Genomic DNA, 14,400 nt, shown 5'->3' with positions numbered 1-14,400 from the left:
TTTTTTTAGGCCTTTTGGGTTTAGACTAATCTAATCAGGAACACAATAAAATCAGAGTCCGGAAGCAACTTTAAGACCAACAAAGATTTATTCAAGGTGCGAGCTTTCAAGTGCAAGCACTTTTCGTCAGACTAAGAACTGACCATCATAACAGTAGGAATATATAAGCAAACGTTAATCCTGTTACATTAGTAAACTATGTCACAGCATCCACACACAGCCACTTGATAATTTCCTGCCAAACCAGCCAATCAGATCCCTCGAACCCATTTGTAGTTCACTAAGATATATATCAGAAATAAAACTGTCAAAGCCATTGATCCACGGCTGTGTGTGGATCTGTGACACAGTTTGATAGTGGGGTGAAAGTCATTGTATGCCTGGTGGAAAGTATCCAGGGCTTCTTTACCATGTGTCCAGACACATGGTAAAGAGGCCCTGGATACTTTCCACCAGGTATACAATGACTTTCACCCCACTATCAACCTGACAATGAACCAATCTACGCAAGAAATACATTTTCTGAACACAACTGTAAGAATAAACAATGGATGCCTAGGGACTACCTTATACCGGAAGCCTACTGACCGGCAAACATACCTGCATGCCTCCAGCTACCATCCTGAACATACCAAACAATCCATTGTATACAGCCTGGCCCTACGTTATAACCGCATCTGCTCCAATCCCACGGACAGAGATTCCTATCTAAATGATCTACAACAAACCTTTTTGGAACTAAAATACCAGCCAGTGATGTCAAAGAACAGATTAACAAAGCCAGAAGGATACTGAGAGAAAACCTGTTACAAGACAGACCCAAAAGAGAAAACAGAACACCACTTGTGGTTACATATAGCTCTCAGCTCAAGACAGTACAACACATCACCAGTGACTTACAACCCCTACTGGATAATGACAGTTCTCTTTCCCAAGTACTGGGGGGGGGGGTAAACCTTTTCTTTCACACAGACAGCCCCCACCCCCAATCTCAAACAACTCACCCACAACAATGCAGCATCGAATGTGAACATGGACACTGGTACTAGAGCTTGCAACAAATCCAGATGCCAACTTTTCTGCCATATACACTCCAATGCCACAATTACTGGACCTAACAACGTCACCTACACCATCAAAGGCTTATATACCAGCTCATCTTCCAACTTGGTATATGCCATCAAGTGCCAACAATGTCCTTCTGTTCTCCACATAGGGCAAACAGGCCAAAGAATTAATGGACACAAGTCTGACATCAAAAGCCACAAGACTGAAAAACCTGTAGGGCAGTGGTCCCTAACCTTTTTATAACTGGGGACCGCTCAACACTGGGGACCGCTGAGGCCCGGTGGGGGGGGTAGTTTCCTCCTCTACTCTCAACCACTGCCCTAGTGCTCTCTGATCGCTATGGTAATGTTTAAACATCCCTTCAAAATAAGATACAGACACGCCACAACAATGAAGTGTGTTTTAAAGGGCTGGGGGGGCTGAAGTAAAGGGCCGGGGGGAGGGAGAAGCCGTCCTTCGGGGCCCACCTCTAATTAGTCGAAGGACCACATGTGGTCTGCGGCCCACAGGTTGGGGATCGCTACTGTAGGGGAACACTGTAACCTTCCAGGACATATAAGGGACCTGAAAGTAGCTGTTTTATTATAAAGAAACTTCAAGAACAGGCTAGAAAGGGAGATGGCAGAAATGCAAGTTATTACAACACTCGATACTTTGACATACCCTGGACTCAAAAAGGACAAAGGTTTTTTTAATCTCACTATGCATGCTAACCTTACGTAACTTGTGTATCCACTTCCTCATAATTTATTTTAATTGGGATTATGTGACTGTTAGTAATATGTAATGTAATTTTGAATTCTACTTTCTGGTCCCATGACAAGATAGCTGCCAGCTTAGCTTCTACTTGTAAGAAAGTTTCATACTGATATGGAGACAGATGGGGCCAGCAGTAAGGTGTGAGCTGTGGGTCACTGGCTTTGACAGTTTTATTTCTAATATATATATGTCTTTGGAACTACAAATGGCTTTGAGGGGTTTGATTGGCCAGTTTGGCAGGCGTTATCATGTGGCTGTGTTTGGATGCTGTGACACAGTTTACTAATGTAACAAGATTAACTTTTGCTTATGTATTCCTACTGTTATGATGGTCAGTTCATAGTCTGACAAAGAGTGCTTGCACTCGAAAGCTCACACCTTGAATAAATCTTTGTTGCTCTTAAAGGTGCTACTGGACTCTGATTTTATTGGTCTAGGTTTATGTGCCTCAGACAGGTTTCTCCTCCAGCCACTTGGAAGACCTGTGCGGCTGATCTGTTCTTTGAAACGGACATGTAAAGAAATAAATCTGTGTCTTACAGACACAACTCCTACCTCAACGATCGTCATAGCCTGGTTGCACACCACATCGCCTACTTCACAGCAGCAAACCCCAAGCCTTTACGCTTGCTGCCCTAAAAACATCTAGTGAAACCGAAGAGTGGGGACATTACAAACAAACCTGGTCCTGTAAAATCAAGGGTGGTGGTGGTGGTTGCTATGTAGACCCTCTTAGCTGGCATTATAAAGGTGCACCAACTCAAACAGTAAGCAGATCACATCAGAAAGACAGCCTGCAATGAAAACTACCACTAAAACCCTGAGCGCAGCGCAGCGCAGCCAGCAACAAGAGGAAACAGGCCTCTCTTTTCCTGCCGTGGCAGCTCCCTCTCTGTCGGGAAACGTTATATGCAAGAAGGCATTCAAAGCAGCCAGTCAGTTAGTCCTTCTCTGAATACCGTCCGCGGGGCAGTGCTGGGGGGAATAGGCTTTGGTTTCTGTGCTCTGCGTGGAGCGTTTGGTCGGCCACTGTGGGCGACAGGAGGCCAAGGCCGGCCGGGCCGCTCTTCGGTGCCCAAGTGCACACTCTCCACCTTTAGGCTTTGCTCCCCCTCACCTTCCCCCGACCCAGAAGGTCGACGGCCTCTTCTAAAATGGCGCTTTCGCTTCCGCCGCTCACTCCCGGCGGCTGAGCGTCGCTTAAAGGGGCACCGGCTCTCGCCTTCCCGTCATGCTCCGCGCAGCCTGCCCGTCCTCCCCTCTGACCTCAGGTCTGTCGTTCGCGCATCCGGGCTCTCAGCGCCACACGGGGAAGATGGCGGCGGCAGCACCAGTGGCGGCACTCCCTGACGAGTGGATAAAGAACTGGGAGAAATCGGGCCGAAGCGAGTTGTGAGTGCGGGGCGAGGAAAGCGGGGCACGGGAGGACGGCGGCCGGAATCGGGTTGGCCTCCGAACAGAGGAGTCGCGCCGGGGGAGGGAATGGGGACCGCGAAGGGCTCGGGCCCATCTCTAGGAAAGGCTCCCTCCCACCCCTACCCAAACTCATCTTCCTACAGGACCGAGCCCCCCCAGTCCCCTCTTCCGCCTCTCCCCCTTAGGCCCTAAGGTTACTCTTAGCTTCTCTTCTCTCCCCCCCCCATATCTGTTGATTTGTTCTCGCCTTCTTTTTCTTTTCCACCCGCCGTAGAATTTCGAACCCGTTTCAAATCATTCCTTTTCTCTCCCCTCCCCCCGCCATGAAAACTGCATTATTTTCCCCCGTTGTCATTTATTTTGTATTCTATTTCTTGACCGACGTTTGTCAAAATCTGTCAAGTTTGCTGCAAACTGTATGGATTCTGCCCCCCACCCACCCACCCACCGTTTGCTTGGTCCTCTTTTGCTTTGCCGCCGTCCCCCGAAAAAACTAGCTCCTCACTGGATTCCATCAGCTTCGTTACCGATTTGAGGCTTGTAGTTCTGTGCCTGAGAATTAAATTAGCGATAGGCTTTGCTATGAAGTAAGCTTGCTGGGGATTGTGATCCTTAAGGTAATTCTGTGCATGTTCACTCAAAAGTAAGACCTTAGTAGTGATGTGGGCTTTCTGTGAGAGGGATTCCTAGTCGGATGTGAATAAATAAATGGTATATTTTAGTAACAGGGGGAAAATTTTAAATATGATTACCAAATGAAGGCAGTTGTACTGTGTAAAAGAACTGGAGTTTATCCATGCTTTGTATCCTGCATTCAGTCCATCTGACTTGTTTGATTTGCAGCAAAACAGCCCTGGCAACTATACTTAAACAGGCTGTGTTTATATACAGCCCCAAGACATTGCAGTGAGGGGCAGTATATAAATCGAATGAATACATTTTGGGTGGAAACATTTCCTTGGAAAAGTATGGCATTTATTTTCTACATTATTGGATATATTAAGTGTAGGGCAATCCTACTAAACTAGAGATTGAGTCCCATTGAACTCATTTAGGCTTACTGAGAGCCAGCAGGGTGTAGTGATTTGCGTGAAAGATTAGGATCCAGATGACAGGTACGAATCCCTGCTCTGCCATGGAAACATGTGTATAAAACTGACTACAGTTTAGCACCTGATCTTTAGTATTTGGTTGGCTTTGTTTATCCTATTGTTGTGTGTTTTTAACCGCTGATTAAAAATGCCATCTAAAGGCTGAGCAGTCCTTATTAGAAAGTCCCATTGAACTATGTGGGACTTATTTTGGAGTCTGTATGACAAGACAGTAAGATGGCAGTAAGATGTATGCCTGGTTTGGAAATAAATTGCCTTAAACTGAGTAGCATTTATTTCTGAATAAACAAACATTCCTACTTGAAAATCAACAAATAAATCATTTAGAATGGAAACTTTGAGGCAATCACAGCAACCCTCCTGTGAATATTCTTCACTTTAGAAATGAGATTTTTATAAATATGGTTTTGTTCCTTAGTGTGCTGTGCACTGTGGGTCTGTTTGTTGCCACAGTGATCACCCCAGCTCTGATTTCTTTGACATCAAGGTTAAGTACAATTTTCACTTTCCTTCCCCATAACACTCACACCTTCTGCACATTGGATGTTTATAACTGGGTCCAGGGACAAGCACCACAGACTTATCTGAATTTTTAGATCATTCAAACCTCCTAAGAAGCTAGTTCTAAGTTAGTATTAAAAACTATTGTGTCTATTGCAGTTTGTCATTCCGTATTGGCCCAAACCCAGCATTGTTTGCTCATGGCTCCATAATGGAAGCCAGTTTCCAGATGTATGCCTTGTACATAATAGTGTTCCTAACTAATATTAAGATGGCTTTAAACAATTTTAATGTCTATGTTGTTCCTCCGTCTACAGCCACAACAACTTGTTCCCATGAGGATGTTTATTATCCACTTTTTGCTGTACATTTGAAATGCTGTATGCATATTCTAAACACTCAAGCATAAAGTAGTTGCAAGCCAATGTAATAACGTTTTTTTAATAAACAGGTTCAGTCAGGGAAGTTGATTACATTGTCCCAGATATATTGATAAAAAGGATTATTAAAGATAAAATAATCAAACATATAGAAGAATGAGCCTTGTTGAATGGGAAGCCCTCCCTCTCCAATTTGTAAATATCTTTTACTAAACACATAAGTAGAGATCAAATTATATAGCTGAACTTTCAGAAAGTTTGACAGTCATCAAAAGTTCTGAGAAAACTTCAGTGGTTAAAAAAGATGCTAATGGGAGAAATAAATAGTATTCATAATGGTAATTAGAAGCAAGGTTCTTTCATCAGAGAGCTAGAGTTGGGGATGAATTGTATGTTAAACAAGTTTGTCAACACCAAATTATTTTGTGTCGCAAAAGCCAAGCCATGCTATGAAATGCTGTAAAACTATTTCTCCACAAACAACAGAAATTAACAATATTGTGGCAAATGAGATTCACCCATATTTCATGCTGGGGGGGGGGATGGAGAAAAATCACAGCTTCTTCATTGCACCCAAAGAACTTTATGCATTTAGTAAGGATCATGGTAGATAGTTCAATAACAATAGTAGCAGGAGCTGAAAAAAGCAAGCTCCATTTTGGGAATTATTAAGAAGGAGGTTGACACCAAACACTTAATTTTCATAATGCCTTTATATAAATCTGTAGTGTGGCTGCACTTATTTTACTGAATTAAAAAATGTTACTGTTAGAAGAGCAGCCAGGAAAAGGATTGCAGGATGGTTTACTTTTTAGTTTAAAAAAAAAAAGGAGAAAATAATAAGGGCTAGAATAATGGATGGTGTCCAAAAAGTGGCTAGAAATTTTTCACCCTTACAGATTTTGGAATCAGCAAATGAAAATTGCTGGGCTGTAGTTTCAGGTCAGCAAAAGCAGAAGACTATTTCATACGAAGTATAATTAAGATGGAGTTGATGTTGGAAGACTAGCGATAATCACTGGTTTAGATGGCTTGGAGGGGAAGGATTAGACAGAATCATGGAGGATAAGTATATCAACATCTATTAGTCTTTACAGTTAAATGGGGCTTCCATGTTACCATAACTACTTGAGGACAAACAAGGGCGAGGGACTGGTGTTTTCATCTCCTGTTCATGTCTTCGTGGAAGAACCTTACTGGCTGCTGTAATGAACAAGGTGCTTGACCAGCAGAGATGTAAGCTTTCTAGCAATATTGGAAGCAGATATATTTCAGCAAAATTATCCAGTCCCCTAAATAAAGCTGTCCTGAATTAGCATGTTAATTTTAGAAAATAAAAACATTAAAAGAGTATAATATGTATAAAGATCAAATTACATGTGCAGAAAAAGAAATAGAAGAACAATTTATCAGTGTTCTCTCAAGATTACTTTAAAAAAAGCCTGTTTCAGAAAACGGAATAAGAGAATATATAAAAGATATCCCAGGCAATAAAAAATATGAAAAAGTCTAGGCCCCGAAGGGCTGACAGCAAAACATTTTGAAGAAGTTTTAATGATGTAATGATGTCATTACAAAAAGTAATGAATAAGATAAAAGAAGGAAAGACAATACCTCAAGCATGACAAGAGGCATATATAATGCTACCTCGTAAAACAGTTGGGTCCTTCCAAAAATGTGCCAGGCTGCTGATTGGCCCTCACAAGGAGATGTGCCCCCAATAGAGTGACAGAATCTCAACAATGGGACACAGAATGCAAAAACAAAAATCCACTATATATGCAGGGCCAATAAAATTCTCATAAATACTGACAGGATGTTTCAATTCCAGCTTGCCATGATTGGCCTTCCGTCAACTATGAAAAAATTGAGGAACTCACATCGTTGTTTAAAAAATGGAAAAGCTACTGGAACGGATAGAATATTTCCAGAAATTCTCATTGTTTTGCGACCCTCTGCTCACTATTTTGTTCACCTGCATTGATTGTCATGGGCTTATTCCCATCACCTGGACCCAATATACAATAAAAGGGCCCCACATAACTCCAGCCAATTACAATACAATACAATACCTTTATTGGCATATAGCAGATAAGCAGGATAAACAAAGTTAGTCAGGATACGTCAGACAGTTTAAATTAAAAAACTGAGGACAGAAATTCAGCCGTAATTCAGCCAGCCAATTACCTACCAACCATCCATCTTTCCATCCATTCATATACCTTCCTCCCCTGAGGCTCATGGTGGCTTACATGGAATGTAGTTCCATAACATGTAAATAATTAAAACAACAATAATAATAGTTAACATTAATAACTATAACAGAGGTAACGGATTGTAATAGTACAAACAGATCCGGGGTAATACACATGAGTGGATTTCTGGGAGGGATGGAGCAGGGGCTCTGTAGTTGTTGCTGGTATTGCTCAGTCACAACCAAATGCCTGGTTGAAGAGCTCCTATTTGCAGGCTCTGATAAACTTTTTTAGCTCCATCAGGACCCATTTTCCTCCAGAAGCACATTCCACCAGGTAGGGGCTAGAACAGAGAAGGCTCTGGCCCTGGTTGAGGTCAGGCAGGCTTCTTTAGGGCTAGGGATCATTAGCCAGTTGTTGGTGGCGGAGTGTAAAGCTCTTTGAGGGGCATAGGCAGGGAGGCAGTCTCTCAGGTACACTGGGCCCTGACCATGTATGGCCTTAAAGGTATGTACCAGAACCTTTAGTCTAATCTGGAATTCAGCTGGCCACCACTAGATGATGGAGAATGGGCTGAATGTGGGTCCTCCATGGTGTTCCTGTGAGGACCCTGGCTGCTGCATTCTGAATCCATGGCCTGTCTGAACTGGAGGAAATTTGCCTCTTGACCTCAAAGTGGTGATTGGCATTTCCCTGGGCATGCAAGAAAAGTCTACAAGAGCCAAGCATGGACACAATCCCTTCTTACGATCTGCCTAAATTCACAGAATCAGCATTACTGTGAGGTGGCTATCTTGTTGTTAGTTGCAAAGTTGGATCCGACCCATTGCGACCCCAATGATCCTCCAGGCCTTCCTGTCCTCTAACATTCCCCAGAGTCCATTTAAGCCCGCACTGACTGCTTCAGTGACTCCATCCAGCCACCTCCATCCACTGGCTATCTAGCCTCTGCTTAAAAACTTCCAAGGAAAGAAAACCCACCACCTCTAGAGTAAGCCTGTTCCACTAAGGAACCTCTCTGTCAGGAACTTCTTTGGGATGTTTAGCTGAAAGTTATTTTGAATTATTTTCATCCCATTGGTTATGGTCCTACCTTCTGGCACAACAGAGAACTACTCTGCTCCATCCTCTGTGGCAACCCTTTTAAGTATTGAAGTTGGCTATCATATCACCTCTATTCCTCTTTTCTCCAGGCTAAACAGACCAAGCTCTTTCAATCTCTCATGAAACTATTAATGAATCATAGAATCATAGAGTTGGAAGGGGCCATACAGGCCATCTAGTCCAACCCCCTGCTCAACGCAGGATTAGCCCTAAGCATCCTAAAGCATCCAAGAAAAGTGTGTATCCAACCTTTGCTTGAACACTTCCAGTGAGGGGGAGCTCATCACCTCCTTAGGCAGCCTATTCCACTGCTGAACTACTCTGACTGAAAAGCTTTTTCCTGATATCTAGCCTATATCGTTGTACTTGTAGTTTAAACCCATTACTGCGTGTCCTCCAAGTGACAACCTTTCAAATACTTAAAGAGGGCTATCATGTCCCCTCTCAACCTCCTTTTCTCCAGGCTGAACATTCCCAAGTCCCTCAACCTCTCTTCATAGGGCTTGGTCCATTGGCCACAGATCATCAATGAGAAGTAATGGCTTTCACAACACCGAGTTAACTAGTTACTGTCTCCAAGAATGCCACCCTTAGATGACCAAAATTATTGCCAGGTTTCTGTATTTGTCCCTATTCACGTTCCATAATAACTCTTGACTGCTTGAGTCTGAATTTTGATGGCTTACTCTCTTTTTATGGATTAAATTTTATTGTTGCTTTTTTATATACGCCAGTAAAGGTATTTCATTTTCTTGTCCCCCCTATGGTCCTCTCTTACTCTTTTTCTTACATTGAACATAACTCTAAAGAACTCTTTTTTGTTGTTTAGCATTTCTCATTAGCCTATGCTCATACTGAACTTTAACTTTTCTTACAGTCTACAAGCATTGGTAATTTGTTTTTATTGGTTTATAAGGCCCTCCTTTCATTTTATTACTCAAATCTTTTGAAAGTTGTTTATAGAATCTTTCTTTGGTCATAGTTGTCCACAGCTTGTCTTAAACAAGTATTAAGTACAACAAAACAAAATCAGAGTCCAGTGGCACCTTTAAGACCAACAAAGATTTATTCAAGGCGTGAGCTTTCGAGTGCAAACACTCTTTCTCAGACTTTGAAGTATTGAGTAGTTGGGCCTGATCATTTGTATTGAAAAAGTCATTGCCAATGGCCAGATGCAGCCTAAAAGCAATATTTTGGATAGAGTTCAATCTTAATTTTCCTTGTATTAACCAGTCATTCAAGAATGTCATCTTATCAAAAATTCTGCATTGAGAAATTAAGGATAACTTTTGTTTCTGTCTACTTTGGATATTCCTCTGTTTTATTTATTTTTAAATACCTTACTCTCTGCCTCTGATCTTTCTCTGATAGTATGAATCTTCAATACAGAAATAAATACCTTTTTGCCTCTGGTCCTTCTCTGTTAGTGTGAATCTTCAATACAATATAATGGGTTGTGAAAATCATCCGTATTTCTGGACAGTTATTTATTTTATTTATATCTTGCCTTCCTGCCTGTATAAGGGCCACCAAGGTGATGGGAGTTCTGCATGAACCATTTTTATTCATGTTTTGTGAATGACTAGATGGTGAAGAATCTTGGTAAGGTCTGGCAATGTCATTGGCTTTCCTAAAATAAGAAATGCCATATTTGTAAAGGAGATTCTTCTTTATTCAACATAAAAGCAAGTTAATCAGCAGTATATTCTTAACCTGTTTAATAAGGAATGAACACTAAGTATAAGAAATAGAACAAACATTCAAAATATTTTTGATTGACTTGCGGGAAACAAACGTGAACATTGTTTCCAGTTTAGTGTTTAGGCTGCATATGTGTCCTGACAATTTAAGTTTATAAGGATACGCAACTAATGTGACTATTTACATAAAAAGTAACTTATTTTGGAATGTAAAGTTCATCTCCAGTTATAGTTAATGAAATGCTAAATATTGCTTTTTCCACTTAATTTCAGTTTGCAGTTATGTCGTTCTCTCTCTGAAAATAAAAGCCATGATAATGTGACTTGGAGAGGTAAGTAGGCTTTGTGTGTCTGTTAAAGAAGTGTTTCATTACCTTTAGAGCAGTATTGATTTTGATCACAGTTGCTAGAACATCTGTTCCAGACTGATTCCAGGTGCTAAGGTACCTTTGGGTGTGTTTCTGTGCCAGCAGCTCTCCCAGTAGTGTGTCTGTCTGTGAGGCCAGTTACATTTGAAATGAAAAGCAGTTTGTCATTATAGGAGAGTCTGTTATTCAGAGGAAGAAAGTAAACAATCCCATTGGGTATATGAAAGCCCTTGGGCTTGCCTGAAGGTAGCAGTTGATGATCCTTATAGAATGTTTTGATTTGTTCAGGAAGGAAACTTTATATAATGGGAGAGTAATTTCTTTGGGCCAGCCTTTTTGAACTTTTTTACTGTTGTGAAACTCCTGAAACGTTCTTCATGCTTCAAGAAACCCAGAAGTGGCGTGATTATGCAAAACATTTGAGATGTTGCTGTGAGGGTGATATATAAATAAGGTTAAATAAATAAGGTTGGGAAGCACAGCTGTATACATGCCCACCTGAGGCCCCTCCCCTCCCCACCCCCCTCCAGGCCCATCATTGGTCATGGGGAGGTAGTTTGACAAGACCATATATGGTCATACCACTGATAAATATTTAATAAATTAAAAAAATATATACCAAATTAATTGACTGCCACCTCTTTGGGAAACCCTTCCAGGGCCATCAAGAAACCCTAGAGTTTCATGAAATCCTGGTTAAGAAAGCCTGCATTAGACTTCTCAGGATCTGGTCAAGTAACAATTGGCAGTATTTCACTTGGAAAATCAAGAATTAGATTGGCTCTTTTATTTGTGAGTTGAGTAGTTCCATGGTCAAATATACGCTGAGTCTATTTAATTTGTTTTCTTCCTCCTGTGGTGATAAAAGCGTAGGATGGCATGTATAAATGGGAGATCTCTCCAGGGGTAGAATTTTGAAGTATATTCTCCGAAGGGACAATAGTGACCAGGTCTTCCACCTGGGCCCTTTTTCTCACATGGAATGCAGCCCTTTGTATGGCTTTCTTTCTTAACAACCTTTATGCCTTTATGCGTTGATTTCTGGACCTATGCAAGGAATAGAGACAAAGGGGTGAAGGTGACAGCAGCAGCGAACAGCACAAGACTCCGGCTTTGGGATGCTGTTTCCACGTCACCTGCTGCCAAACGCTTCCATTTTGGTGTAGCCTGTGAGCACAGAATTATATGTTTTGAATGAGTTAAATTAATTACAGCGTGAAGAATCATAACAGGAGTCTGGGTTGCATTTTCAGAGATAGATACACAACTTATTTAAAAAATAGCAGCAAAACTTCATATCAGATGTAATTGCTGGGTTTTTTAAGTCACAATTCTTATAAGTATACAGTTCATGAAAATGTTTGGTTAGATAAGTAAATATGAAATGAGATGGAAATTAGATTTTTTGAAAAAATAGTGAGATAAAGGTAAAATGTTTTCTTTGTATAAATACATTAAAAATATTCCCTTTTTCATCATGGTTGATATAATTTTAGGGCATTTTTATCATGTTCTACAGGTATTCAGCAGGTTCTGTATGAACTTGCTTACCATGTTGTGAAGGGAAACCTAAAACATGATCAAGCATCAAATGTTCTCAGTGACATTATAGTAAGTATATATTTGTAATGTTGTTTAAACATACAGTATTTAACATTGTTTGGTGAACTTATTGGATGAGCAATTGCCATTTCCAGTGTTCAGAGACTGCTTTTAATTTTACTAATGAAATTGAACAAATTGTTGATCAGCTTCTCTGCAGCAGTGTGACAGAATGTTCTGTGTGGGTGGTTTGAATGTTAGAATTGTACTATTCTAGTTTGTTAAATCGGGAGCAGTTTCTGATTCATGTATACACGGAAGTCACTTTAGCTAGAGAAATTACTAAAACTATTACTAATTTTTTATAACTATAATCACTAGGTTGCTGTGCTTAGTTCCTTTAAAGGGGATTTGTCAGTTTATTTATGTTTTTCATTGCTTATTATACAGCCCATATTTTTTCCTGAAAATCTAGGCAGATTATTACAAAGTATAAAAACAATTAGTAAGCATAAGAAATCCAATAAACAATGCAGTAGTACTAAAATTACAGTTAGGAAAAAATGCAAGCAAAACACTGGCTAAGGAGTAGCTTCATATAGTTGATTCCAAGTTGTATAATGGATTATACTTGGTAACCTCTAGATCAGTGGTTCTCAACCCTCCTAATGCCACAACCCTTTAATACAATTCCTCATGTTGTGGTGAACCCAACCATAAAATTATGCACATGTTCTTTCACAGAAATTAAACCAAAACTGACCAATGGCTTAAAGATCCATTGTTCTTGATTGTATATAATTGTTTTTTTTTCTGCTGGGGGGCAGCACTGCAGTGGGACGCACTGCATGGCGAGTGGGCATGCCTGGAGACGCTGGGTACACAGCTGCAGGAGATGCACCACTGCCTGAGGCGGCCGAGCTGCACCGCCACCTGGAGCGCCTGGCAGGGCACTGTGCTGCCATGGAGGCGCTGCTGGAGCAGCTGGTGGCTGAGCACAGGCACCTGCAGGAGGAGTGGCAACAGTGGCAGCGCCCCCCCTGTCCAAGCTGCTTGCCCTGCTGCGACCCCTATGAAAGGATTGTTTGACCCCCAAAGGGGTCCCGACCCCCAAGTTGAGAACCACTGCTCTAGATTATACTGCAAAAGTAACTTGGCTCTACTTGAAGGGTAAAACCACTTTGTGCTATCTAACATGAGTACTGCTTTATGTCAACTGTTGCAGAAAAGTTGTACTGATCTGGCAACTTCTGTTATTTTAGGAATTTCAGGATGATGTGCCCTCCATTCTAGCTGATGTCTTCTGCATATTAGGTAAGATCCTCTTTGCTTTCATTCATATCTTCTTAGCAACCATCCACATGGAAGATACCCCAGAATAGGCCTGGTGTTTGAAAGGACTCTTCCTGAAGATCTTACCTTAGTAATCCATACTGCTCTTCAAATAATATTGCTTAGCCTACTAGTTTGAGTTCCGCAAATTTTAATTCATTGATTTTTAGAAGCCAAGCATTTTATTTACATCAGTACATTGTACAGAAATTTTATGTTTTTAAGGTTTCTATTTCTCTTAACTTTTGTTTACAGGTAAAAAGCTTGTAATCATGCAACTGAATAACACTTGAGATTAGTATTTTTTTTTTAATTTCATGTGAAATGTATGTTTATTGAATTAATAATTCTGCCAAATCAGTTTTTACCATGGAATGGTCAGACTGGCATAAAATAATATGTCAGGCTTGGGCAATCATATAAACCAAGGGTAGTCAGCCTGTGGTCCTCCAGATGCTAACCACATAATGATAGGGTTTAAAGTTGCTTTAAAATGTTTGCATATTTCTAGAATGGTGTCCAAAAAGCAAGTGACCTTATATGTAACTCATCCATCTTCATTGCTCAATAGCCTAGAAATCTCAGCAATTGGAGAAGCAGAATCCTTAAAAAGGGGATCGGCTCCTACCTAAGTTTTAAAAATCAGAGCATCTTAAAAGTATGTGGTGTATAGATTATATGTTCTCTCTGAATATGGAATATTTACCTGACAAGAATGAAGATGGTAAAACATTAAGATGTGGCAACATAAATGCATGTCTATTTTTAGGATATGAGCCTCTTGTGGCGCAGAGTGTTAAGGCTGCAGACATGCAATCTGAAGCTCTGCCCATGAGGCTCAAGTTCATTGGGAGTTCAATCCCAGCAGCCGGCTCAAGGTTGACTCAGCCTTCCATCCATCTGAGGTTGGTAAAATGAGTACC

The 14,400-nt window shown here is 40.9% G+C and overlaps 1 protein-coding gene across 6 annotated transcripts in view; it reads left to right on the top strand.

The window, feature by feature from the left end:
* The first annotated feature begins 3,056 nt into the window (after window positions 1–3,056).
* The window catches only part of THOC2 (THO complex subunit 2), a 68,466-nt gene continuing 57,122 nt past the window's right edge, over window positions 3,057–14,400 (top strand). For all 6 annotated transcript variants that reach the window (XR_013226164.1, XR_013226163.1, XM_077307662.1 and 3 more), the window contains exons 1-4: window positions 3,057–3,219; window positions 10,509–10,567; window positions 12,123–12,214; window positions 13,408–13,459. Coding sequence is in view for 4 of the 6 variants with exons in the window: in XM_077307662.1 (XP_077163777.1) it covers window positions 3,059–3,219; window positions 10,509–10,567; window positions 12,123–12,214; window positions 13,408–13,459 (364 nt within the window). In the remaining 2 variants the exon portion in view is untranslated. The remainder of the gene's footprint in view (window positions 3,220–10,508; window positions 10,568–12,122; window positions 12,215–13,407; window positions 13,460–14,400) is intronic.

The sequence above is a fragment of the Paroedura picta genome, chromosome 13, assembly GCF_049243985.1.
Source record: "Paroedura picta isolate Pp20150507F chromosome 13, Ppicta_v3.0, whole genome shotgun sequence".
Classification (NCBI taxonomy): Eukaryota; Metazoa; Chordata; class Lepidosauria; order Squamata; family Gekkonidae; genus Paroedura; species Paroedura picta.
Note: the sequence above shows the minus strand (reverse complement) of the source record. Positions and strands in the feature narration are given on the sequence as shown.